At 38.5% G+C, this 27,126-nt stretch overlaps 1 protein-coding gene across 5 annotated transcripts in view; it reads right to left on the reverse strand.

The window, feature by feature from the left end:
• PARD3B (par-3 family cell polarity regulator beta) overlaps positions 1-27,126 on the reverse strand; it is a 413,289-nt gene that overhangs the window by 206,532 nt on the left and 179,631 nt on the right. For all 5 annotated transcript variants that reach the window (XM_056349156.1, XM_056349159.1, XM_056349157.1 and 2 more), the window contains exons 6-10: positions 23,843-23,929; positions 20,181-20,306; positions 15,530-15,888; positions 13,749-13,888; positions 12,858-12,986 (exon numbers count right to left, since the gene is read on the reverse strand). In XM_056349156.1, the coding sequence (XP_056205131.1) occupies positions 12,858-12,986; positions 13,749-13,888; positions 15,530-15,888; positions 20,181-20,306; positions 23,843-23,929 (841 nt within the window). The remainder of the gene's footprint in view (positions 1-12,857; positions 12,987-13,748; positions 13,889-15,529; positions 15,889-20,180; positions 20,307-23,842; positions 23,930-27,126) is intronic.

Raw genomic sequence — 27,126 nt, forward strand, 5'->3', positions numbered from 1 at the left:
ATTTATTTCAGATGCCCGTTCACTGATGAGCAGCAGCTACTGGCTGGAGAAGAACTGGATGAGCCACAGAGCTAAGACTATAAACCTCAATCCCAACATGCACCAAGCTCAAATTCTTCCTGGAATGTAACTACATGACATTAAGTCAACACAATTTGCCTAACTGCCAAATATAAAAATGACATAATACCAACACTGGCAATTGTCTTGATGCCAGCACTCATTTCCAGTACCTGTGTTACTCATTTGTGCTTTTGTCTTTGTTCACCAGAAGTAGACAATTCTCCATTACAAATCTGTCACTTTTATTTCTTAGCCGTGGATATAGAGACATCCTGAATGTAATCCCCCTAAAACCTACAAATTCATAACTACTGTGAACAATACAGAATGATAATTTCTGAATACTCCTGCTCTGACTTCCTTCAAAAGAATCAGTGTAAGGAAAACCCCCACTATTACTGGCCCTCTAACATCAGCATTTTGCAGTTAGCTCTCTCAAGGTTTTAGAGGAAAGATTTTCTGCCCAGTCTTATCTTTTTCAAAATGCACATACTCTCATCAGCCAATTCAGAACTCTTGGATCAGAGCTGCACTCAAATCACAGAATGGTCAGGGCTGGAAGGGACCTCTAGAGATCATCTAGCACAACCCCTTGCTAAAGCAGGTTCACATAGAGCAGGTTGCACAGAGTCACATCCAGGTGGGTTTTGCATGTCTCCAGAGAAGGAGACCCCACAGCCTCCCCGGGCAGCCTGTCCCAGCCCCAGCGCTCTGTCACCCTCAGGGCAAAGAAGTGCTTCCCCCTATTCAGGAGGAACTTCTTGTGTTGCAGTTTGTACCCATTGCCCCTTGTCCTGTCACTGGGCACTGCTGAAAAGAGCCCGGCCCCATCCCCCTGACACTCGCCCTTAAGATATTTGTGTACATTGGTAAGATCCCTCTCAGCCTTCTCTTCTCCAGGCTGAACAGGCCCGGCTCCCTCAGCCTTTCCTCACCAGGGAGATGCCCCACTCCCCCCGCCATCTCTGTAGCCTCCGCCGGCCCCTCTGCAGCAGTTCCCTGTCTCTCCCGAACCCGGGAGCCCAGCACCGGGCACAGCGCTCCAGATGAGCCTCACCAGGGCAGGGCAGAGGGGGAGGATCACCTCCCTCGCCCTGCTGGTCTCGCTCCTCCTCATGCCCCTCAGGGTGCCATCGGCCTTCTTGGCCCCAAGGGCACACTGCTGGCTCACAGCACCTTGCTGTGCACCAGCACGCCCAGGTCCTTCTCTGCCAAGCTGCCTTCCAGCAGGTCAGCCCCAGCCTGGGCTGGTGCCTGGGGTTGCTCCTCCTCAGGTCCAGGACCTGACATTTGGTTTTATTGAACTCCATGGGGTTCCCTCCACCCAGCTCTCCAGCCTGCCCAAGCCTCGCTGGCCGGCAGCGCAGCCTCTGGTGCATCAGCTGCTCCTCCCGGTCCTGTATCATCAGCACATCCTTTCCAGATTTGGACAGAAGAAATTTTTTTGCAGGGTCTCAGACATGTGACATGTCCCACAGCCCTTCAGGACAGACTATTTTGTATTACTTTCCAGGTCCCCTAGGCAAGCAGTTCCTGTGTGCTGCTGCCATTCTTCCACTCTAATCTGTGACACTTGTGCCGGATTCTTGCCCCTTCTGTATGTCAATATGGTTGTTTCATCTTTCCCAATACCACGAGGAAAGCGGTGAGGAGGGTCATTATCACAGAACACAAAAGCTCCCAGTGCCCATGCCTACCTTCACCGGAGCAGTCACAAATCACTTTATATTGTTACCTCAATATGAACTTGGACTTAATATAAAACTGAATTTGGCTGGCACAAAGGCTGTTATTCTGAAAAAAAAAAAATTCAAGGAAAAGGTGGCACCAGTAATTTTGTGGATTTTGTGAAGAAAAAAAAAAATTTTGTTAGCTTCTTTCTCAGGAGCATCTTCTCTGTTTCACTTTAAGCTCCAATTTGTACATTAATTTCAGGCTAAGGACTTCATGCATTTGGTAACACAAACTTGCAAAAAACCCAGAGACAACAGAATTCATACCTGTCCCTCAAGCCAATATATAAAAATGAACTGGGCAGATGAGTCTGCTTGAATTTGAGTCAAGTGCTCTAATCAATAACATTCTCATTTATACAACCACTCTTCTGACCCACCCGTGACACTGATGACAAGGCCACCCCCCCACCCATACATCCAAGCCCTTAGGAGTGCTGGGAGCAGCGGCAGCTGTAGGAGGCAGGATGCATTGCAGCACAGACTCCGTAGCAGCACTGTGCTCAGCTCTAGGCTTCAAGAAACAAGCTGACTGGGTTCCAAAGTACAGCAATCTAACAGCGTTGTTTAACCTTCAAATAATAAAATAAAAAAGCCTAAAAGAGGACATAATAATAGTCTTCAAAACACTTTACAGTAGCAATTTTCCCCTTTTACTTTGTGGGTAAGAAATATCTCACTTAAATAACAGGCAAGAAAATGTTGGTAAGTCTCAAAGAAAACCTTTGCCCTCACTATCTGGGGAAAAAAGACTAAAGTGGTCACTAGAACTCTCCTGCTATAAACTTAGTAAGATAAGGTATTACATATAGTTTTTCATTATAACTTAGTCCAATTCTGGATTCTGATACAAATAAATTGCTAAAGGCAGAGTACTAAGAACACATAACTGAGGTGTTCCATGTTCTGCAGTAATTCCAAACTTCCTTTAACATAACTACGCTGTTCATTAGCTCTTGTTAAGTAACCTGCCAGATCCCCGTCTGCATGTCTGGATATGTTATCTATCAAAATTAAGATGTATTCAGCAGGACAGCAGACGAGTACAGTAAATTTCATCAGTATTGTTTCCTCTGCTTTCCTTAGTACCTGACTTGGAATCCGTACCATTTGACTACCATTTCCCTTACTACAATTCTCTGGGAAACAGGTAATTTCTTCATACAAAAAAACTTAGTAAATTCAACCTAAGTTTAAAAACAAGCTGCTTTTACCTACTACCAGAGAACACTAATCTTTCTCAAAGTCCGTCACAAGTATTTTATGTTCAACATACTCCAAGTATCCTTAAAGTCTCTTTTGCATTATTTATATTCAGCCTTACCCTAAGATCCAACAGAAGTTGATTTCAAAATAATGCTAAACTTTGTTCAATAGTACTATCAAAAATTTGTTACCCGTGAGGGAGGGTGAATAACCTTTCAATGATTTCACAAAGATGGGTAAGAGGAAAGGAGATGCACATCTAGCAATCAGTGATTAATTCATTATAAGATTAAGGAGACTGTCTTTATTCCCTTAAAATTGTCATCATTGTATGGCATCTGATAGCAAATGCCTGGCAGTTAGTCTGTAACATTAGGACTGCATTGCAAATACAAGATTAAAAACTTTCCTTTGTGGGAGAATGTGAGAAGCCACATAAAGAAAAAACAGAGGAGAAACAAAAAGGGGTGAACAGAAACTAGAAGCTTGATTTCATCCCATACTCGCTAAATGGTTTCAAATTATTATCCTGATGATAGTGTTCTTCCCAAGGAATGCCTTTTCACTGATGATCAGTGCTCTGGCCATCCTTAAAGTCACAGCTCATCAATTAACTGCTTCATTTGGGCAACTAATTTCATGAGTGAAGGTCCCTCTTCCTAGAATATGTAGGTATGAATACTAAATACTGCTAGTGACTCGCAGAGCTGGATTCCCACTGCCTCCATTTCCCTGACTTTGCTAAAACATTATCCCGAGACACCAATACTTGACAACAGAGCAACTACCATCAGCTGAATTATGGTCTGGTAAAGGAAGTCCTCTCCAATGCACTAAACCTTGAATTCTGTTAGAAATACTTCTTACCTCAGGATCTCTTACCCTAGAAGCTGAATTCACTCAAACACAGAATGAATTAAGTGAGCTGCAACACAAATATGTTTTTAGCTCAGGAAAAAACTGAGTTTCATGTTATAAATTACCCAGTCAACAATCACATCATGTATTTTCCATGACAAATGTATTCACCTCAGGCACTTCAGGAATTAAGTGACAGCATATCACTGAAGTTATTCCCTACTGCAAACATAGGTAAGTACCTCAATGATACTAAGAGGTATGATAAATGAGAAATCTTCAAATAAAGTTCTGATAGCCAAGTGATAAGACCTCAAGATGAGCTTTGAGATGGCCCGGTCTGTACTCTTCTTTTCATACGGGTACGCTGAAGACAGCAAAAGGGATTTTAAACTCCTAATTATTAATAAAACATACCTAACAGTGGAACAGGTTAAAGTAAAAAAATTCCACAAACAAACCACTAGATCACCACAAAAAATTCCACCCACCCCCAAAAACATAACAACAAACACTTGAAAAATCTATCTCCAGTGCTCATTTTGTCCTTGTTGGGCAGGCTCTTCCTTCGACTTTGGCAAATTTTAGCCTGCCAGCTTTCAATGGCTTCCTCACCTGCAACAAGCTCTGCACATCTCAATTCCCAGTCCCCTCTGCAACCTGATGATGTTTGTTCTTTACTATTTATAGGAGTCTGCCAACCTCAGCTCCTGCTGCAAAGCTCCCTCCTGGTTGTACCATCCAGCATTGCAGATAGTCCCTGAGCTCTCCCAACTGCTTGGGGAAGACAACGATCTCCTCTCTTTTTCCAGGCATCTTCTCCTGGACCAGAATGCAGCAGTTAAGAGAAGTCTAAGAGGCAATCTTACCGCTTGCTACTCAGACTCAGCCATTAAACAGAATCGAGCAAACAACCAAACAGGTACCATCCCTCACAAGGGAAATCAGGACAGGAATGTTTTAATCTACTGAGATACCTGTATGGAACTTCAGTAAAATCAATTCTGACATTTACTGAATCACCACAAACTAGACAGAAAAGTTCAGAAGAGTTTATATGTAGGTGAGAGAATGCAGAATTTACTAGACTTGAGAGCAGAAAGCCCTAATGATACGTACTAGATAACATTCAGCAATGCAGACTGAAAACCTTTACCCTAAGGGTGTCTGGATACATTCGATTAATTGATGTTCTGCCAATGACTTGACTTAATTTTAGAAGCACATCTATACCTCAGGTCTCTGATTTCTTAATTAAAGGTTATAATAAAGGATACTTAAAACAACCTAAAGGTTATAATAAAGGATTCTCAAAACAACCTAAAGGTTATAATAAAGGATTCTCAAAACAACCTATAACCTTACTGGTACATAATTAAGTCTCATCAACAAATTCTCAGTATTTTGAAGAACGGATAAATATACTTTCAGCCTTCCCTTATCCTCAGAACATGCAAAAACTGCTCAGTCACCACTGCAAGCAAAATTGTAACCTTTGAGAAAGGTACCGTGCATTGTATTCTTCCCCTTTCTACTTAGCCCATGGTTATAGCTACTCAATAGCATGTCAATCCTCTGTCTACCATGGGACACACACTTTCAATTAGTCCTTTTATTTAATCTCACAATGCCTGTTCTCATTGACCATGGCACTTTTGATCTGTGGATTTATGATAATCTAATGTGTATCTCTCACTGGAAAGGTTGCCTTATTTATCCCTATTGTTCTTTTGCGAAAAGAATTTTACAAAAAAAATTAGCTCCCACTTAAGGCAGGAAGGAAATAGCATTTGTTTAACACAACAAGAGACCTTTCAGTACCTGTCTGGTGCCCTTGACCAACACACTATTATGGTCTCTCAATATGCTGGCTGCCCCTTGCCTGGCTGCTCATTTCTGATAAGAGATGCCAACTCCCTGGAGGGCCATTCAGAGCCAAGAGCAAAAGCCAAGGGACCCAGGAGGGTTATTTTCAAAGGCTTATGAAGGAAATAAGACATTTACATGCTTTTGCAATTATTTTCTGGAAAAAAAACCTGTAAAAATGAAAGAGCGGCATTTAAATTGTGGCATCACATAACTATTATTGGCAGAAATGCTTGAAAAGAAGATACCTCCTTATTTGCACTATTCTCTACGTTCTTCACAAAGCTCAGCCACAATTAAGAAATACTTCGCTGACAGCTCAGTCATTCACTCACTATAAAATCTACACTGTATTTTCCAATATATATACAGCAACACTCTCGGAAATAATACTTGAAGGTAATGCACTGCTGCAATCCTGTCACAATCTAGTAAATAACTGAAGTCATCACTGTATGTATTCATCTCTAGCATTTCTGACAGATGCTTTCATGTTGGAATCATCTGTATTCCGTACTGCAATAAAAACTAAATGGTTACTAATGGCACACCCTGCTAAGACAAAAAAGCCAATAGCAAATCCATGGAGATATATTATACTGTACTTGGGATACTTTTTACATTAACACAGTACACTACAAATTTGTGTCATATTAGATAGAATGGTTCTGGTTTGAATTATGTAGACTGTCTGGAATTATAGCTTCAAAAACTGACAAAACTAGATTCAGCTCTTCATCCAAGGCAGGTACATTGCATTTCACAGTTTATTATTTGATGTCACAGGACACTTCAAAAACGGAGATTCTCCAGTTTGCTTGACATGCCTATTTGAGATCCCACAGCAAGTTTTACCCAAGGGAATAGTTTGTCCTTGCAAAAGAGCTTTGTAATTCAGTGTGGCATTGCTCTTGAACTTTTACAAATGCAGTCTCACTTAACCTTTTAAGTTCATAACTGTAGGAAACAGAGGGAGAACAACTAACTAGTTCAGTCCCCAGTCAAGATGTGTCCCACTGTGAAAACACCCGTTTTCATCCCCCATATTGGGTTAGTCATGTGCTTAACCCCCTACTGAGCTGGAGCCTTATGCAATAATAGACCTTGCCACTTGGATCCTAAAATCTTATCATTCATGAAGATGGAAGACTGCACGGTATTTTCAGGGTGAATTTAGGATTGCTGTTACTGTACACTTTCAGAATACATTCCAAGTCACAACACTGTGATGTACAAATCCAACTCTTTACTCGATTTACTGGTTACTCTTTAAAAAGGATGGTAAACAAAGCAATAAACAGTGTATAATTCTTTTATTTCTACTTCAAACACCACATGCACACGTTTCACATTAAGTCAGCCTAGGAAAATTTTTTTCATGGATTCTTAGGCAGAGAGACTAATAAAAATTTTCATATGGTATATGGAATAAATCTGGTGACCCTTGTAAATGACAAGGTTCTCCAGTTGCCAGCAGGATGTAAGAGTTGCCCAAATACTTCGGTTTTATTAAACAGAAACACTGTAAAACTGGACAACTGCACTTGAAGTGTATGAAGATTCAATTTCTGTTAAAAACCAGATTTTATATGCCTCTGTTCTGATGTATACATACTTCTGATTTCACAGATGAAAGTGGGCTGCTAAACAATTCTGGACAACACCAGAGCTGAGACTGATGCTATCAAGTAAACAGCCCTGAGCAGGGCTCCTCAACTTAAGAGTTTTGGGCAGTAATCCTGTAAGCAAATACACTATCTTATAGTATGCATAACATTATGCTTTTCTCTCCTTACTTGTTTGCACTCTAACATTTTCTTTACCAGCAGGCAGAGCACCATCAGAGGTTCTTGCAAGCAATGTGTGCTATGACCAGAGCTTTTAGACCATCCTTTTAAAGTTCCTCATATTTGCTGGAAAATAGCAAGAGTGGGATCTGAAAGACAAATCATGGCTGGATCGTAACACTTTGATGGGCTTGACAGAGAAAGCAATAGTAGACCAGATGAAATAAGGTCTCTGCAGCCTCGAAAAGGCTGGCTACTGCTATCACACAGAAAAGCACAGTAAACATGTTTGCTGTGTTGGTAGCTATATTGGCACTTCACAGCATGTAATAGCTCATTCTGCCAATGCAAAATTGTTGGATCTAGTTTAAAAAAAAAACCAACCCAACACTTTTTAAGGATACATGAATTATTCAAGCAACTCATTCTGCTTTGGTAAGTTGAGTCCCACCAAAACCTGGGATAAATAAAAGGATACTTTTTGCCACACCTTCTGTTCACTGTGACCGAAGACTGTCATGTTCCTTCTAAACAGTGATCTCTTACTGACTTTTATAACAAGGACAGTAACTAATTAACAAACATCCACGCACAGTACTGTTTCCAGTACTCTAAGCTACAATGAACTAGTAACGGTCTTCTGAAATACATAATTAAAGTTGAAAGCCTTTCAGGGGCTGCACTACACAGTTTTTTCACTCTAAAAAGACACATTTCTGTAGATAGAACTTAAACTCATTTCACAACTGCTCTAGATGAGAAGAATCTAAAGGACCAAAATTAAACACTTTCCTTCAATAGTTCTTGGAAAAAAACCAGGACTTTTAAAAATCTACGTAGTTTATGAAGTTATTCAAGATTAAATGTGCCATGTATATTCACAATATCCTTCTCTTCATTATGCGGAACAATTCAAGAACTGAATCTTGTGTATGTTATTAAAATCCAGTGTATGAATAGTGACCTTTCCCTCTCCCATCAGATTCGTATCCCTTTGAATAGAGGTAACACAGCAGAGAATTAGTACTTGCTGGAATCACTTTCTGACTGAAGTTATTTGAGCATTTCTAATTAATTGAGCACTAGAATCACTGGTCTGACGTACAAAAACAGGTGCAAAATGGTTAAGTCTAGGGTGAAATTTCACCTATTATTTCCTGCACATAAAAAGGCAAGAAACAATTAAAAGGAAGTAATAGAAATTAAGCTTTGAATATTAAAAGCAAAAAATAAAACACTTCAGGCAAACAAATCCTCCTTCAGGCACAGAAGTTCAAGGTAGTGGAAGGAATTAACTAGGGGAAGACTGAAACATAAAAGTTAATCACATGGTGAGGAGAAAAAATGCTTAATTGAACTTGCCACTCATCTTGCTTCCTTCTATCCTGTGTAGTGTGTGTAAAAAAAAAAAAAGACTCAAAATTACAGATCTACCACTATATTATATAGATTGTTGTAAAAATGCTGGTTTGCTCCCTTTCCTTCTCCATGCTTCAGGGATCAGTGAATATGTGAAGAAAACACAGAAACAGTGACTACAGTTGAAACTAGTAAGTCAAATCTACCTTTAAACAAAAAATAAATCATATGCAAAACTAGAAGGGAACTTAAAAGAAAAATGCATCAAAATATTTTTGGTGCTATACTATTTCTGGCAATTGCAGAACAGGCACGTTTGTCTGCTTATGTTTGTCTTATCCACTATCCTGAAGGCTCATGAAAAATAACAAGAATAAAGAATTGCATAGGGTCATGGCGCAGAACGGGTTACACCAGAGCTGTTCTCATTCAAGTAGCTTTGATTATTTTACAAATGCAGGGATAAAGAAAGAGAAGGGGGGGAAAGGGATCTTCCTATCACTATCAGAAGAAAAGGTACCTTCAAATCACACATTTTCCCTGGAGAAAAAACATGATGCAACAAATACACATGATCAAAACCTTGTATTTTCAAAACACAATGGAGTGATAGCCACAGTTTTATGTGTACTCTATTTACTTTGATAAGAGCTGGAAAATCCAAACCTGTTCAAGTTAAGCTAATTTCTCTCTCTAATATTCACCATCCTTTAGAAAACCATCACTGTTACACAGTTTAAAACCCAAATGCACCTTTAAGAATGCACTAATCACCGGCCACTCAGTAGACTGTGGTAATTAAGTGAATCAAGATCTTCCCCTGAGTTTTGGAATCAGCTCTTTACTCAGCTGCTACATTGTCAACAGCTGGCATGAATTACTGGGAACATTTGGCTAACTGGATAATAAGAAGGACAGCCTGTGGTTGGTCCAAATTCTACTTCACTGATCTGCTTCAATAAAATAAAATCTCATTAGATCCTCCTCTTTTTTTTAAGGCAGCAACAACATTACAAAGAATGGGCTTTCTATTTTATTCCCTCATTATGTACAAACAACGTAACTGTACAACTCTCAGATATTGCATGGGGTAGCGTAACTGAAGCCCCAATTCCCTGTAACCTAGTGCCTGTTTGCAACACTGATTCAGCCTTAGCCATACATACCACATCTCTGGGCTGGTGTGGTGAAGGTTTTGCAACCCTGAATATATTCTTTTACTTGCTAGCAATTCATCAGCATAGATCACAGTAGCAAAATCCCCAAACTCTGCTCTCATCTAGTTTACTGAAGAGAAAATACTCATGAGACCAAGCTTTCTCCAAACCTCAGCTTTGTTACAAGGTAAAGTCAAATTATATTATTACAGACCCACGTGATCAAATGCCACCCGCTGTTGCTTTGTGACATTATTTGCTTTGTGCCCATGCAGCTATCAAATTCTCTCTAGAAATCAATGTAGGCACCTGGTTCTAGTGGAAAAACATGCTTGGAAGTGGTTTTGTGCATGGTCTCCAGGGGGTCCAACTTCCAGAAACATCTTTGGCACAGAAAGCTATGGGGAGTGAGCACATTTAATAGGCAGTCCTCCTTCTCCTTCCAACAGGTAACAGGGAACCTGAAGAAAAGAGCTTCTCAGATTACACTCCTGAACTGATCAAATCAAGAACAAGTCTAATATAAAACAATTACCCTATTATTGCCAGGCATTAACAAAACCCCCAAGTATTTAGATAAACTCTGCATGCATGTTACATAGTCACAGCATTCAGTTACAGCTGTCCTTGAAAAATACTGGATTATCCACTGCCTTTCCTTCCAAAAACAAACATTTGAAGTGCTGGCTTTTTACTCCTCTTTGATCAAAACAGCACTGTAACTTTTGAGGTAGCAGAGGATTAGTCCAATGTAATATCATGGCTAAAGCTAAAAACAAACAAAAAAGCTAAACCAATTTTAATTTATTTTTTTTAATCTTTGCTCAGACTATTCTCAGACATCTCATGAATTCTAACAAGCATCATGTTAGTAAGAACATCTGGTAGCTTAGTGGTATGGTAACCCACACTTTTGCCGTGAGCTACCAAACAGATGTTGCTGAAAGGCTTTTTAATTTAGAAGGGCTGGTTCCATAAAATTATCTGATGTATTTCAGCAACTCACATTTGTATTATATTGTACTTGATTGGGATAAGAAGAAACACAGAACAGTATTAGAATTCACATATCATCACTATTACAGTGAGGGCCATCACTTGTGCATCACACTCTCGCAGAGAAAGCAATTTAAGCGAAGGTCAAGCCAGCAGGATAAATGTGGCTAGTTTCTGGATTTCAATCATGCCAGTCACAAGTCAGTCACCTTTTGAAAGGTAGTTCATCCTTGCTGCAGTGGCTAGAATTTAACCACAGGCAATTGTGGCAGAGTAAAAATTATAAATAGCTTTTAGATTCTTCCAGTCTTTTATACCCACACACTATTACAGTGATTTACAAAAGAATTTGTACTATGGCAATAAATAATAAAGTATAATGTTGGGGGAACCAGAGAGGGAAAATGCACACCTTTTAAAAAAGTACATTTTCCAAGTAATGTATTTTATAACTTAAGAAACCTGTAAGAAAAGAAGGGTTGATGGGTAGCCTTTTTGAAAAATAAGCTCTTATTTAGAAGAGCTGGTGGAAGAACAGAAATCTTCAATATAATAGATAATTTAGTACTTTCAGACTCGGAAATTTCTCTCTGATCCACACAGACGCTGACTCAACGGCTCAGGGCTTACTAAACAGAGCATTACAATGACCAACTTCGGTGCTTTGGGAATCACTGACAACAAATACCCAATTACAGGGCTGAAAATGTTCTGCCATTATACTTCTTAGAGGTCACACAATAAAAAGGAAAATGAAACCAAAAATAGTTTTGTTTGGACAAGTTCGCAACTGCTCTAGTGCAGGAAAAAGTGGGCACCAGCAGCACAAGAGGAAAGGCTCACATGAGAGAATCTGAGCTCCCCTCCAGCTTCTTATCCTACCACAGGCAACAGACACCCTTACCTTAAGTGGTAACAAGGAAATAAGAGGAAAACTGTCAGCAATGTTTTGTGAGGAAACATAATGGAAAATTTCTGCAGAAGATCCTGCTAACAGTCTAAAACAAAAGGAAAAGCAAGAAGGCGGCATCTTAAGTAAAGAAAGAAGGCAGTTTGTGCTCTTTAAAGGAGATAAAATGAGACAAAAGCAGGAAATGCTGTCCTTCCCTTATCCCAGAACTTCTTAATGAAAGGTCAAGTATAGCCATCAATCAAGATAAGGAAGAGGCACCAAAGAGATGACCTTGAGGGGAAACATGTAGTCCTCCTCTATGTAGAGAAAAGAATACAGTTTCATGCCAACGTTTAAAAAAATAGTAACAAAAATTTAGCACCTGAGAGACCAAAATCAGACATGCAAGAGCCTATTAAGTCAAGGACTAGCAGCCAAGGAAAAGCCTGCTTCCAAAATCTGCCAGGAGGGCAACGGAATTCTACTCCTCCGGTCCGGCAGCCTGGCACCTGGTTCAGGAAATGCATCTCCTGAAGCACCCACCCTCACTAGTTGGTTCCTGATAAGCTGAAGGACTCATTACACGCACTTTAAACTTCTGGTTTGAAGTTTGTTGCTTTTCTGAAAGAGAATAATTAATTTTCAGTCATGCTTGACCTCACGGTTACAAAAATAGTTTACAATATTCCCCTGCAAGTTATGCTTATGTCGTCATTTTTGGGATGAAAAATCAGATTGTGCAGAATTGCATCTAAAGTAGATAAAATCAAATATCCCTCAAAATCAAATGCAAGTAAAAACACTTCATATACTCAAAGCCTTATACTGCTACCCTCCGCTGACTTTCTCAGCCAACAACAGTTCATTTCTATTTCTTGGGCTAGTTTTAAAACAAGGAATTGTTTCAATATCACTCTTTGGGAAAAAATAACAAGTTTACCAGCTCTCGAGGTAGAAAGGCTTCCTCCTGACGAGCCACAATCAGACAGACAGTTTCCCCTTGCTTTGTGCTCCTCAGCACAGCTACGAGCTCTTCCTGGGTCCTGCCAGTGAAGTCTCGTCCATTCACCTACCAGACACAAAAGAACAGAGGATGCCACATCTGTGAGTATGACTGTCTTTTGCTGTTTTCCCCTCATCGAACACAGGTGACATTCAGTGACTGAGAGTAAAGAAGAACTCGCAACAGCTCCCACACTGTCTCCCCCTCTGGCCCTGCACAAATCACTTAACCTTTTTGCCCCCCATTTTCACCATCTGTTAAAGCAGCTCTGAAGTACTTACCACCTTGCAGGGGGTTTGTGAGGTTTAATTAGTTTGTAAAGCATTCCGAAGATGAAAAGTACAGAAACCAGACCTAAGAATTAAAACTGTTTACCTTAAGAGCTTTCTGAGGTTAGTAAGTAAAAATAACCCCATTAGATGAGATTGTAAGTCACAAAATACCTGAAAAATTTTAAAAAGACCAATTTGAGCAAAATTGCCTTAAAATGAGCACTCAGCCACCTCGATATTAATCTGAGATTTCTGGACATGGCTGAAGGGGCAAGACATGTTTTGTTTCTAAACTGATACACTTATGTGCTTTAAAAACCAAGACGTTATCACGTTCCCCTTGTTCAAACATCCCATGGACCCTTGTGAAAAACGCGGTTTTCCAAACTTGCAGTGTAAAATACTTCTTGACAAACAAAAGTCATGAGACATTTTTAAACCACGGTCAAGAACTGTAATTCCATACATCAGTAGTATGTATAAGGAAATAAAATATTTATGCCAAAACCAGCGACCAATACCCAGCAATGCAAATACGATGGATGTTTATCCTAACCTCCAGGATTCTGTCTCCTGACTGCAAACGACCATCTTTTACTGCTGCACCTTTTGGTAAAATATTCTTCACAAAAATTGGACCAGGACCATGTACTGAAGAGTCTCTGGTAACCACAGTGAATCCAAGTCCTTCTGGACCTAGAACGTCAGATAAAGAACTCCCAACATAAATGTCAACAAACAAATGATGGTCATTTAAAGTAAGTAAACAATGTCAGCAACATATCACAAACACTCATTCAGGTTAGCTCTTAAAAGAAGAAAGCAAACAAAAACTGTAAACATGAGCCTATTTTCTGCATGGTTTAGAGAAGAATTCTATCAATAACAGAACACATGCCCAAATCCTCCTGCAACAGCTACAGATGGAAATACATTTGGATAGCCCACAATAAAGCAAAACAAGCAAGAACTCCAATTTCAAAGCATTTACCTTTTCCCTCTAGGTGGTTTTAGTATCAGTCTTCACATTAATGTCAATAGTCTTTAAAACAAATCAGAGTAATCAGAATTGTTTAATTATGAGCACAAATATAATTTAGCAGGTTTTACTGAAACTTGGTGAAATGTGGAAAATGTCACATGATTTGAATGCAAAAACTGCTGACAACATGCTGTTAAGAAATGACAAAGTGATATTTCAAAGCTTCCATTAGCGAAGTTGTTTCTTGCTTGGAAATAAACAACCTCAAGTGTTAATAGACAAATGTTTTAACAAATAACTAGGGAGTAAAATCAATATTAGCAAGTATTGCCTATAAGCCACCAAAGTCACCCAGGAATAGCAGGGTCCATAAAAATCTTTTTATATTGAACAAGATTGCTACCCATCCGATAATTTTCAGAGATATCATCATGTCAGTATCACATTCCTATAATTGCTAAAAATATAAATCAAAGTTTCAAAATTAAAAGCATTACATCTAAAATGGGAAAAATTCTGAAGTACGTTTTGTTAACGCAAAGCTGAAGAGTTCAGAAGTAAAAATGAGTGATTTAAGTTAAGAAATAACAAAAATTAAGAAACAACAGCTTGATTGCATTTGTTATGTGTTAAAAAATAAAGCTACAGACAGTTTATAAAAGGGCCACTTCTAGTATCAAATCTAACTCTCAGCCAAATCAGAGACAGAAGTTAAACAGAAAATATAAATGCTAATTGGGATCTGCCTAAGCACATTTTAGTACATGTGCACAAACCTGTTACTCCATGCAAAGACAGACATCTGCATGGAGCAACAATTAAAGATATACATACAAAATCTGTCCTGCTGACAGCTGAATAAATACAGATTGAAGGAAAAAGTTTGCAGAAAATAGGGAAAGACAGGTGAATCTGTGGTCAACTATTTGGATAACATGAAGCGGAGCAGAGCATATTTTCAAACGTGTCTTTAAGAGAATGTCCTAACAGCACTGTGGTCAATTAGCAGATATGAATAAAAATAATGAAGGCTGCCAGCAGACAGTTCAAATATTTATTCTGTACTTGCAAAAAGGCTGAAGCATCTGTTAATATTGTGTGTTGCTAATGTAATACCTTCTAAATGATCAGTAACTGAGATCTTTTAAAAATCAGTAGGTCTGGATAACATGCATCCAAAATTTACGTGAAGCTGACTGTCACGAACATTACCATTCCTTTACCTTTTGAAAGTTTTAGAACATCTAAACTGTGACTAACTTGATTGTACTTTAAATGTCACTGATTTAGTTAAAAGGTATCACTATACAGAACATGACACAGAATTTTTAATCATCTCATCTCCAAAGACTTACCTTTTTTCAGGTCTATTTTTATTTTCTTTGCATTTTTTTTATTGCCAAAGCCCAGAAGGGGAGACAGCGAGGGAGAAGATGATTTTCTACCCAGACGTGTGAGGTTGGGGCTCTTAGTTTGTTGTAGTGTTGCCTGTACCCCTGACTCCAGGGTGCTTGCTCCAGAAAGATTAATTGTTTTCAGAGCAGGTTTTGGATGAACAGGAGGTGGAATCTTTATTTTTGGAACTCCTTCTTCATTATCCAGAAAACAAAGAGGAGCAATAGCAGACTTCTCATATTGTTCTCGATTGCATGGAGGGAGGACTTCCAAGATGACACTTTGAAATTTCATTGCCTGACGGAAGATGTCCTGAGCCCTTTAAAAGAAAGTTACAAAAGTTCACGTAACAAATCAGGACTTGTTTACAGAAAATAAGGCAAAAAAAATATCTTAAACATGAAGAAATAACCTTACCTTCACATCTACAGTGTCCTTTTTCTAAAGAGTACACATGAAGTAAGAATTCTAAACTACAGTGTTTCCTTACATTTCAAGTAGGAATAGCTGAAAACGTATCAGTCAGAATAAACTAATGAACAGAATTCTTCATGCAGAGCATCAGGAAGGGAAGTTCTGATGTCAAAAGCTCATCTAAAGGCTCCTGAAGTAACAGCTTGCTCCTTTTTTCAAGTGTGTGTTTGTTACATATTTCCTTGTTGGCACAGAGGCACATTGAGCACTTATGACCAATTGCTCTGGTGGATAAATCTACTCTAAGCAAGCTCAAGACTCCATTTTTCCCAAGTACACACTAACTGCCCCTCAGATTCCTTCATCATCCCTACCGCTACTGCTGGCTGATTCCACAGCAATAAAAAAGGATGAGGGTATGGGATATATGGACGTCTTCAGAAGAAATATTGTGACTGCAGAGGGTTCAATAGAAAAGTATGATATGGGATACAGAGACATCAGGGAAAAAAACCTGGTGACCAAAAAGGTGCAACTATTTGTGTGTTTCTACATAAATGGATAAATAAATAGATAGGTATTACTCACATCTTTCAAGCACTAACCTCTTACTAAGGTGGATATATGGACTTGACTAGATGTGCTCAATTGCAACACCAGAAACTGTGTTACAGCATTTAATGAAACTGCTCCCCTTGAGCTGGCAACATGGTAAAACACTACGACACTTGGGTTCCCATGCATTGCAAGGCAGTTAAGACAAGCCGGCCAAAGCAACTGTTCATAAAGCCTTCTCTGGATTTTGAATAACCCATAGAATTGGTCAATTAAGACATTTTACCAAACTTAGATTCTAAAGGAACAAAAGGAGACTTCTCTCTTTCTACGCTGTTCTCTACCACTTTCTGATGAAGTAGACTGATTTTCTTCCATATGCAAGAGACAATTCAAGTACAAACAGAAGTAGTAGCTGAAGAACATTTTGAGAACGAAAAATCAAGAACTGCCGTTTAACAGTATTGGGTCAACAGAGGAAGTAACGGCCACATTACTCTTTAAATAAATCATGGGGTCCTTTTGAGAACAATCTACATTATCTCCTCTCTTTCACATGTATTTGTCAGACAAAGTCAGTATTTTACTGAAGTCTTGGCTTCGGATTTACATTCAGTTACACAACAGCAGCTGAAGCTGAAAGTATTCCCAAAAGAAACAATATTTTACATTGATATAGAACGAAGCCCCTGCAAATGTTAAAATCTTGAATACACACCTACTGCTGTCTAGACCAAGAGCCGCACAGTGCCTCCACCTTGCAGCTGTAGGTAGTGGAAGGGAGGGGCTGTTTCAGTAGGGCTTTTGGTAGCACGAAGACACTAAAGTCAGGAGGCAGTCCCAACGGATGCTGCTCTGAGAAAGAACCATCCTGGCCACACCGAGTGTATGTGCACCAAGAGTCAGAATAACCGCACTCCCTGAAAGGGAACACTGCCAGAAGAGAAACCTCAAACTTAGAAGAGAACGGTAGCAGAGAGAGTGTTGGGGGGAGGTATTCTTCCAGCATCACACTGAAGGATTAGGTTTCAGAACTGTAACAGCACTGCCCCTCAGTATGTCTGCAGGGGTTATAGGTCACCTGCTCAACCTATAGCCTGGAAGGTTTTCAAGGACAGACCTTACCCTGCCTGGATCACCGAAACCAGAGCATGCTCCCAGAATAAGGATGTGAAGTGTTGACCGAGTTTCTTTCACACCTCATCTTCATCCTTGCAAGTAGCCACTTGGTCATATGTTACAAGGTAATTTAATAACTCAGTTTCAGGAGATGAATATTTAAATATATGAAAGAGAAAATATAAGATCTCCTTCAAACAAAAAATAGTGGAAATAACACAAGACATCCTGTGGGAAAGCCTAAATGCAGTCTTCGGGGGCAAAATAACTAGCTGCACTTCAAAGAGAAAAAATAATGGATGGAGAAATTTACATTTCTTGAGACCCCAAATGCATACTTTAAAGAAATAAGGGAGTCAATTAAAAGAGGCGCTAGAAACTCTGCGACACAACAATGTAATTGAATAGATTAACAGCAAATGAAAAAGCAGACCAACAGTCTGTATAAAACTATTATAAACATGGGAATACAGAAAGTAGGCTGCAGATATTACAGCTGCAGAAGTAGCAATTATCAGGAGCAATATTAGAAGTCTCTGCTCAAAACAGAAAGGAACAGTATGTAACAGTTTCTGCGAAGTGTTAAAACACCTTTTACAAGGGTTATGAAGAAATGTCAATTTGAAACTAGCAAACAGATTTCCAAAATCCAAAAAGCAAATCTGATTACTATTTCCAGGTCAATAGTCATTGGGACAATACTTTGACACATCCATTATCATTACCGCATTTCTGTAACTTGGACTTCTGTCAGGTTAGGACACTTACATGTTATGACAGATGAAAACTAAAAGGCATATTCACTGAGATTAATTTCAACCTGGAAAGCTGCTTTCTTTAGCCATTCTCAACAGCCAGGGAGAGAGATGATGCAGAAGACTATTCCAGAACAGGACGCGAGACCAGGCTAGAACTTGTCCAAAATACTCTCCCCAGTCCCCAAATGGATGTTGAGTCCTCACTGCCCACAGTTCTCCTCAGATCCAATGCCACTGCAACCACACTGCTTGTTACTGTAACACAACGGTGGCTGAGACCTACGAAGTAAGGCTCTACTCTCAGTCACCTTTTAGTCACTTCTCTCCCTCTGCCAATGACAGAGACATCCCCTAACAAGACTGGCCTCTCTAAACAAACAATTGCCTTTGTAAACATCCAACTCCCAACACTTTACACAAACTTAGAGAAAGCAAAGTGTCCTGCATCTGTCATTTTGAAGGAAAGCCTGACAGAGGACAGGAAGTTTTACTGCAGTATTTCTAACTGTCCCAAAACCTAGTAAACTTACAGAAGAATATGCAGTCCTACACTCCGCATACATCTCATAGGCTTAAAGCCTCTGGAGATCTAGTTACATTCGGAAGAGAACACAAGGGATACAAGAAATTTGTAAAGAAAAGATCACATACAATTTTGAAAAGAGAGGTTGTGATTCCGGCAAAATCCCATTTGAGAAGGATACGTCTTCATTACAAAACTACACAAATGGGGCAATGAACATTCTAATATGGCAGCAACACTAATGTTCTAATAAAGCTAGTATCTTACGTAGGAACTTTTAACAGGTACAAGAGAATGGCGTGTACTCTATCACTTCAGAATACACGTACCACCAAATATGCAGAAAGCAGCAACTCTAAACCTATCAGGAGGCAAAAATCACTCTCTCAGAAACATGTTAATACCTATACTACAGAACTACGCTGGATTTATGAAAACCTATTTTGCAAATATTTATCCCTAACAGTGAAATTACGTATTTGATTTTAGTCTAGAAACCTTGAACATTTGGCTTACTGTTTAGAAAGTTAAGCCTGAACTCCCTTGAGACCTCAATAGGTTTTTGTTATATTATAAACAATCACTCAGCTGTCTAAACATATGGATTAAAAGTAAAAACAAATTACTATTTAATTACTAGAGCAAATATCTGTGAAATTTGAGAGGCTATTCTTTTGTGCAACAATGTCACATTAATTCACAGCCGATCAAAGCAACCTGTTAAAGTAATTTGAGATAGATAATAAACGTTATCAGATTTTTAATAAAAGTAGTGAGAGATAAGACTTACCATTTAGCTCAGCCAATCATACTTGGACAGTACTAATATTTTTTAAAAAATTAAAAGGTCAAAAAGCTGCAGCACAAAGAATATTTTGTTTGCAAAAGAACTCTAAAAAACATGGTGCAATGTTGACTCATTCTGAAGGTCTTACGAGGAAAAACAAAGAAAAGACTGAAGAAATAACAGAAGAATTAGACAGTGAAGATAACTATGAAAAAACTTAATGCTATTTAAATTCAAGTAAGCACAATAGGTCCAGTAAGACTACAAGATTCCTCTCCTCAAGTTTCACCTTATTTGGAGGTTTCAGAAAGAAAACGACAAAGTTTCTGCCAGGCAGCAATTTTACAGGCATTTTATCTGAAATAAATATTAATCCCTTTGCATAAATCACTTAATAAAACACAGCATTATATAAAATCCTGGCTAGTTAAAAGCATCAGTAAACCAGCACTTACTGTGCAAAGGTTTTATCTGTAAGGTCCACATGGTTAATCTTCACAATGCATTCATTTTCATGGAAAAGTCCATCACGCCTCGATCTGCTATTTTCTTCAATACCACGGATGAAGAGTCCCAGCATCCTAAAAGGCCAAAAAAAAAAAGTGAAAACTATCCTTATTCTGCTGGTATGAATTTATAGCAACTAAAAATAGATATTAATCTCTATTGTGTACGAGATGAGATAGAGTAGACCATTATGAAGTGCTTAACCTAGAGAAAGAATTTCCAGCTCACCCTTTAGTTAAAGGGAGGGGATTGAAAGAAGCACTAAGAAAAATTGCTGGCCACTAATGCTATACTACTTGCTAGAACTTCGGGAAGCATTAAGTCCTAGAGATCATACTTGGAGAAACAGAGAAAAACATTTAGATCTCCTCATCCAGTTAAAAATTCCCATGTATCTTACACAGTATTTTTCTGCCACCAAGTAAGATCACATTGCTTCATGCTCCAAAGAAAAGCACTAACAGATTAAAAACAATTTTCTAACTCGATTGTAATAAACTAAATGAGCATTAGAATAAGATAAAAAATAACCACTATTTCCACATCTGAAAAATCTCTGAAAATTTTCAGTTGCCAAAGCCCCTTGTTTTGATACATGACAGCGATAATATTTATTCATATGGCAGGAGAGCAGCAGAATATCAAAACCTAAAGTTGTTTGTTGCCAGGTTATGTGCAAATGGCGAACTGAGGTGTAGCACAGAAGCTTCTGGTAATGTGTTAAGTGAACAGCTGTGGGTGGTGCAAAATTCCAGTTTGGTCAACTCTGCTGGGAGCACTAAGCTATTTCTGAAGCATCTCTGTATTGCAGACTACAACTCAACATAGATATATCCAACGATACCAGTATAATGTCCAAAAAACCTGACAACTGCGTGTTTGCAAAGACCTTTTATAATCAAATTTTATCCACTAAATTTCCATACCATATCAGCATCAGACAGATGACCTTTAGAGACCATTTTCTATGGGTTATACTCCATAAAATATTGATGTGCAATTTCCAACGTGCCAGCACTCCAGTCACAAAACCAAAGTCTTGTATTTCTTCTCAAATTCATGACTGTCCCTTATATTTAAGCCTGTTCAACAGATTCACAGCATGCCATTAACTATTTCAAATGACACTATATTCACTGTGCATCTGATTTAGATTTACTGTATAATAAGATTTAAAAATTTCTTTTTGTCATATCAACGTACTTTAAGGGAAAACTTGGTTCCTACTTAATATTACTTCTTCAAAACATCTACCAGAAGAAAATGATTTAATTTATCCCATAAAGATTCTCTTGTGTTACCCTTCACTTAAGGATTCAAAGGGGCAGTGGCGGTGAGAGGCACAGCCCTACTGATGACAAACATCAAACTACTGGCAATCAAACCCCTAAACCCTAAGAACTAATGAAATACACTTATGTGAAGATGCAAACCAATACAGCAGCGAAACACAAGAAATAACAAATTAAGTCGGTCGCTCCCTAATCCTTGTGCTTAGATGCCACATCCATGTAATGCAACAGCACTGCTCACTTGTCTGAAACTTGTGTGCGCTGTAGTACCCCAATGAATGGCTTGAGTTACATATGCTGTGGCAGTTTGAATTCATTGCGCCATTACTTTTTTCCACAGCCTCAGTTTTAGCATTATCTTAATGCACTATTAAATTTTAATTTCCCTTTTTAATGGTATCTAAGTGCAAAAGAAAGGGGGGAAATTATTTCCATTAGTTTTGTAGATCCTGTATAAACTAAGACTTTGTAAATTAACACAATGTTTTAACTACCTCTAGAAAAATTCTGCTCTCAGCAGCACTAGGCTAAAGCCTGCATTACCTTATTAGAAGATAACTTTACAACTGAAATACCAGACCAAGTTAGTTACAGCCAGCATGCCCCCATAAATTGTATCATGTTATTATCAGTAATAAAAGATGCTCTTCTGTACTTTCCCACGTTATGAAGAGATAAAATTCATAACTAGTCTCAGGCTTGATAAAGCAAGAGGGATGAGCGATTTCAGCCACTCTAGCGCTTTTACAAAGATATTGGTATGGTTCTGCCAGGGGTCATTAAAATTTCAAGATAACTGTTTAAACAAGTAGTCCCTCTTATCAAAACCCCCTTTGTTCTGAGGAATCCCCCAAAGAATTACTAAATAAGGACATATTAACATGCAGGCAACACACATGTCACTTTTTCTTCATGAATGTCTTCAAAAGCTGCACCCAACACAGGGATACTTCAGTACAGAACAGTGTTACAGTCACAATAATTACTGATTTTAATAGCTTGTGATTTCATCACATTTTTTACCTAATGATCTTGAAATACAGTGTGTACACTACAACCCCTATGGCACACCTATAACAAAGAACTATTGTCTGTGCTTCATGGTGGGATAAAACACACAAGTGCCCTTCTCAAGACAAACAGGCAGCCTGCAAAATCAAGGACACAACTCAGATCTTCTACAGTTCCCATCAAAGACCAACTTTCTTCTTGAGACAGTGAAGACTTTTTTCCAGGCAGCAGGTGGACATCTAGTTTCCCTTTTGGCAAATAAAACATTCTGAATGAATTTGGGTCCACTTACAAACTCAGATCTTGCTGAGAAAGTGTTCACACACAGATCTTTACAAGGCAACTTAATCCTTCACATTCTCTGTCCCACATTAAAGTTGACAAGTGAAAAAAAAAACATTTAAGAATTAGACAGTTTCTACTTTTGCAATAATTGTCTTTGTGTTATAGGCAGCCATTTTACTATAAAGTAGTGTCACTAACGGTTCTGGCAATTTCCCATCTCTTATTCAGGGCTGCCAGTGTCAAATTAACTCTCCAACTAAGACTCTGTATGTCAAATTTCAGCCTAGAATTTTTTTATTTATTTATTTATTTAATTTTTTTTTACATTTGAGTTACATAGCTTGGAAAACAGTTATAATGAAAACGCTGACACAGTCTTAACTACAGTACATCAATATGAGCATGCTGCTATAATAGGCTTTTGTGATCTCAACAGACTATGCTAAATCATTTATAATTAAAGTAATTGTATTGTGACAAAGAAAAGTTCATGGTATAGTGCACATTTTATAAATGCTCTACAACCAAATCTGAGAGGTGGCTTGAAAAACATGAGGCATGACCAGGCAAGCAAATTTTTTGACATTTCTTGTCTGATACGTCACTAAGAAAGGACTTATGCAGAAAAATCCAACTGGGGGGTGGGGTGGTGGCACTGATGACAACTACCACCACCCCAAACAAAAAAAAACCAACACACCCCCAACACCCACCCAACACCACAAAAAAAACCCAACTAACCCCCTAGCCCCCACACCTTTACTATTATCCTACAGAAGGCCTAGCTTAACCATTCAGAGAATAAAACCAGATGCAACTAAAAGGACACATAAGAAAAAGAGGTTGGTATTGTTCTGTATGTATCTTAGACCAGTAAATATTTTGGTAATGAAAGAGTATCATAAACCAATTTTCTTTTAAGCGTTTCATCTCCTTATGGTTAAATAGCAGGTATTGTAAAAGAACCACAACTGAAATCTTTTCATTAATACACTTCTTGAGCAATGCAGAAAATATCTTACCTTCCACTCAAAGATGAAAAAAAGGGCACTACATGTATTCCCAAGGGTCCACCTTCCCCAGAAATCTCCACTGTTTTTGTCATTTCACTAAAAAAGAGCACAGGGAAACATCCTCCGTTAAAAACAAATTCCTGAGTGATCAGATAGCAGAAAGGATAGAAAAAATATTTGACTCAGAGCTCACTAATGTATAAAAATATGATGAAATGTAAAATGGCTATTGAATTCTTTGAATTTTTTTAGACACATAGCATTTGTATACTTTGCAAAGGAAAGACACCAAGTACTAGACATTTTCCTAAGCCAACCCTTAAGTAAATTAACCAGAATATTACAGGAAAAGCTTTTAAGTCAGAAGAGACTTCACAATTAAAAAAAAAAAGTTCTATGTGTTTTTAATTTAAGCTCCATGTCAGCTGCTTCAGTCAGTGTCTCCATGTAGACACATTACAAACATGAAGATCACACAATAAGGACATCTAGCCAGTAAGCAGATTAGTCAAATCATATTTAAATAACTTAATTTCTGCCCTCAGTTGCATATAAATTCACTTACAAAGAATGAAACAAATTGTCATCAAAACTGCAACTCAGCACATTTTATCAGGAAGTTTCCTTCCTCAAACACCATTATCAAACCCCTGTATTATCTCTAAGCGATTTTTGCTGTTTCACGGCTATGTGCTGTTTCACTTCCTATTGAGTACAGCGACCTTAACTCTATTCTGGGTGATCATACTTGAAAAAGGTATTTGAATTGGCTAAAACATTAAAAAAATGTAAAGAAAGGAGTAAAGTCTGTATCCTAGCAGATTATATTCCTTCTTTCTATACTAGTCGACATGTTCTGTAACACCCCCTCCCCTCAAACCGTACTGAACACCATCAACACTCAGGATTAGTGGCCAGTGGACAGCTACTGGGTATTTCCATTTACAGTAGAACACTAATGCATTCAAGCTGTAAGAAGTTCTACACTTGCATGCCAATCCTACAACATTTACAGAACACGTAAAACTGAACCAAATGGCCACTTTATATACTGCCACGAGTTAAACGTTCAGCCTAACTGATGCAAGTGCAGGCTTCTGCTGCGAAAAAAGACTTGTGCTCGCTCCCCAAAAGCCACACAACAGATCCAGAGTGCACATCCGCAGGGTGAGAAAAACGACCAAGACAACCAAGGCAACTCTTGCGCACCACCCCATCCTCCCCCGCAAATGATGTTTTCCTAGTACAACGACGTCCTCTGGGATCAGCTGACTAATCTCACTGACCCATGGTCTTATGATCATTTGATTTGATTCAAGAATCAGCAGAAATACACAGGTATAAGGGATGAATCTGTGACCACCCTTGAAGTGACAACACAGTTACATCAGATGAGACACAACGTAAAAACACAGGGCACAGCTAAGCTCTCCCAAAAGGAGGAGAATTACTGCAAATGATCTTAAGACAAATTCTTCCTCATTTGTCTTTGTTTCCCTAATATAGCATGAGTATTTTCTTCTTTTGTTATGAACCTCCAGTTCCACAATGATTAATCAGAAGCAACTTGCCCTAAATACAGTAATTCTTAGCTTGGCCAGCTAAATATGAAATAGAACAGCTTTATATAATTTTCTTTTGGTTTTGGAGTTTGGGGGAGTGGGAGTTGTTTGTTGGGAGTTTTGGAGAGGGCTTGTTTCTTTTTAAAAATTATTCTTCCAAAAAGGGTGACACTAGAATGAATTTGTATACCATAAACCTTAAATGGACAGACCCTGAAAAACAAACCACCACTGATCTCAACACAACAGATTTTCATGCTACTGTATTTGTAACACAGGCATGATTAACAGGCATTTCTACTTGCTGATTTTTTTATTTCCTGTATTCTTCTCTCTTCATGAATTAAACAGAAATCCTGACAAAACCTTCCTGTAAGTTTTTTTAGAAAACATTTTTGTCTAGTGAAAATGGTCAGAATAGCTAATCAAGGTGGTTACCAAAACCTCAAAAATGCATGCACAGGAAATTAATTCTTCTTTCAGTTCCTTCTTCTACTTCCTCCAATTCTCTTAACAGAGACAAAAAAAAAAAAGGCTACTTTTATGTCTTTTGAACTTCTATAGAATCAAAACATATGAGCAAATTCAGTAGACAAATCCTACAGATCCAGAAAATAATCAGTAGTAGTGAATGGACTTTCATTTGTACTTTGAAAACTTAAGCAAGTTACAGCTGTCCCCAGATAACCCCATGTTGCTTCAGTACTCACGGGAGGAGCTGTCTTCCCAAGCAACTGTAAAACAGAGCAGGAATTTTTTTGAGGGCTATCATGATAGACAGGCTAGCTGTCATATTAAATCAATGCACTTACAGTTACAAGTAGGCTCAAAGCCAAAGAAAACATACAAGTTTATTTTTAAATCTAACATGAAATCTACACACTAAGAAAAACAGGCTTCTCTGTGAAAACAAATAGCCCACATGTACATTGTACATTACTTTTAAAAACATTGTGGCACATCCTGAAACTTATTGACATATTAAAGCACTAAATATCCAGAGTAAGAGGTCACTCTGTATACACATATATAAAAAAGGTTCTTCAGAATTATATTTTTTATTAAAAAAAAATTAGTCAGAATGACTTTTAATTCTCAAACAAATGTGATTCTCGGTTACATCGGAGAAGTAAACTGCCCTTCACAACAACTCCGACAGATCTTTTAGGACATATTTTTATATTATATCTATGAAAGCCTGACAGTTAAATCAATTAAAAATCAGGATATCTGGGATTCGGCATTTTTGTTGTTGTTTAGGAACCTCAAAGATTAGAGACTCGGAAAAATCTGACATCATTCGCTCATGGTGTCCATCTTCCAGCAGGTTTAATCTGCCCACAAGAACAGCTGAACTCCAGCAGTGCACCACACTGACTTACAGTTTACACTGTGCTGGAGAAAGTACTCGGGAATAGAGCCATAGCTGACTGAGATCCCAAACAGGGTGAGCTTTAAGAATACTAAGTACTAAACGCCACAGGCACAAGGGACACCAAGGTGCTGGGACTCTTCAGTTTGACGGAGTGAAGTTAAAAAACTGAACAAAGAGGATGGGAAAGCGCAGAATGGGTCTCCACTGCCAGTTGATAGCTGTGATACTGACAACAGGGTAATTTATGTGTTTTCTACAGACACTAAAAAAACCCCAAAACAACCACACACCACAACCCCCAAAATAGGAAAAAAATAAATTCCAGAAGTTAGTAACCTACCAGTGACCTACTTCTA

Source organism: Falco biarmicus, chromosome 8, assembly GCF_023638135.1.
Source record: "Falco biarmicus isolate bFalBia1 chromosome 8, bFalBia1.pri, whole genome shotgun sequence".
NCBI lineage: Eukaryota > Metazoa > Chordata > Aves > Falconiformes > Falconidae > Falco > Falco biarmicus.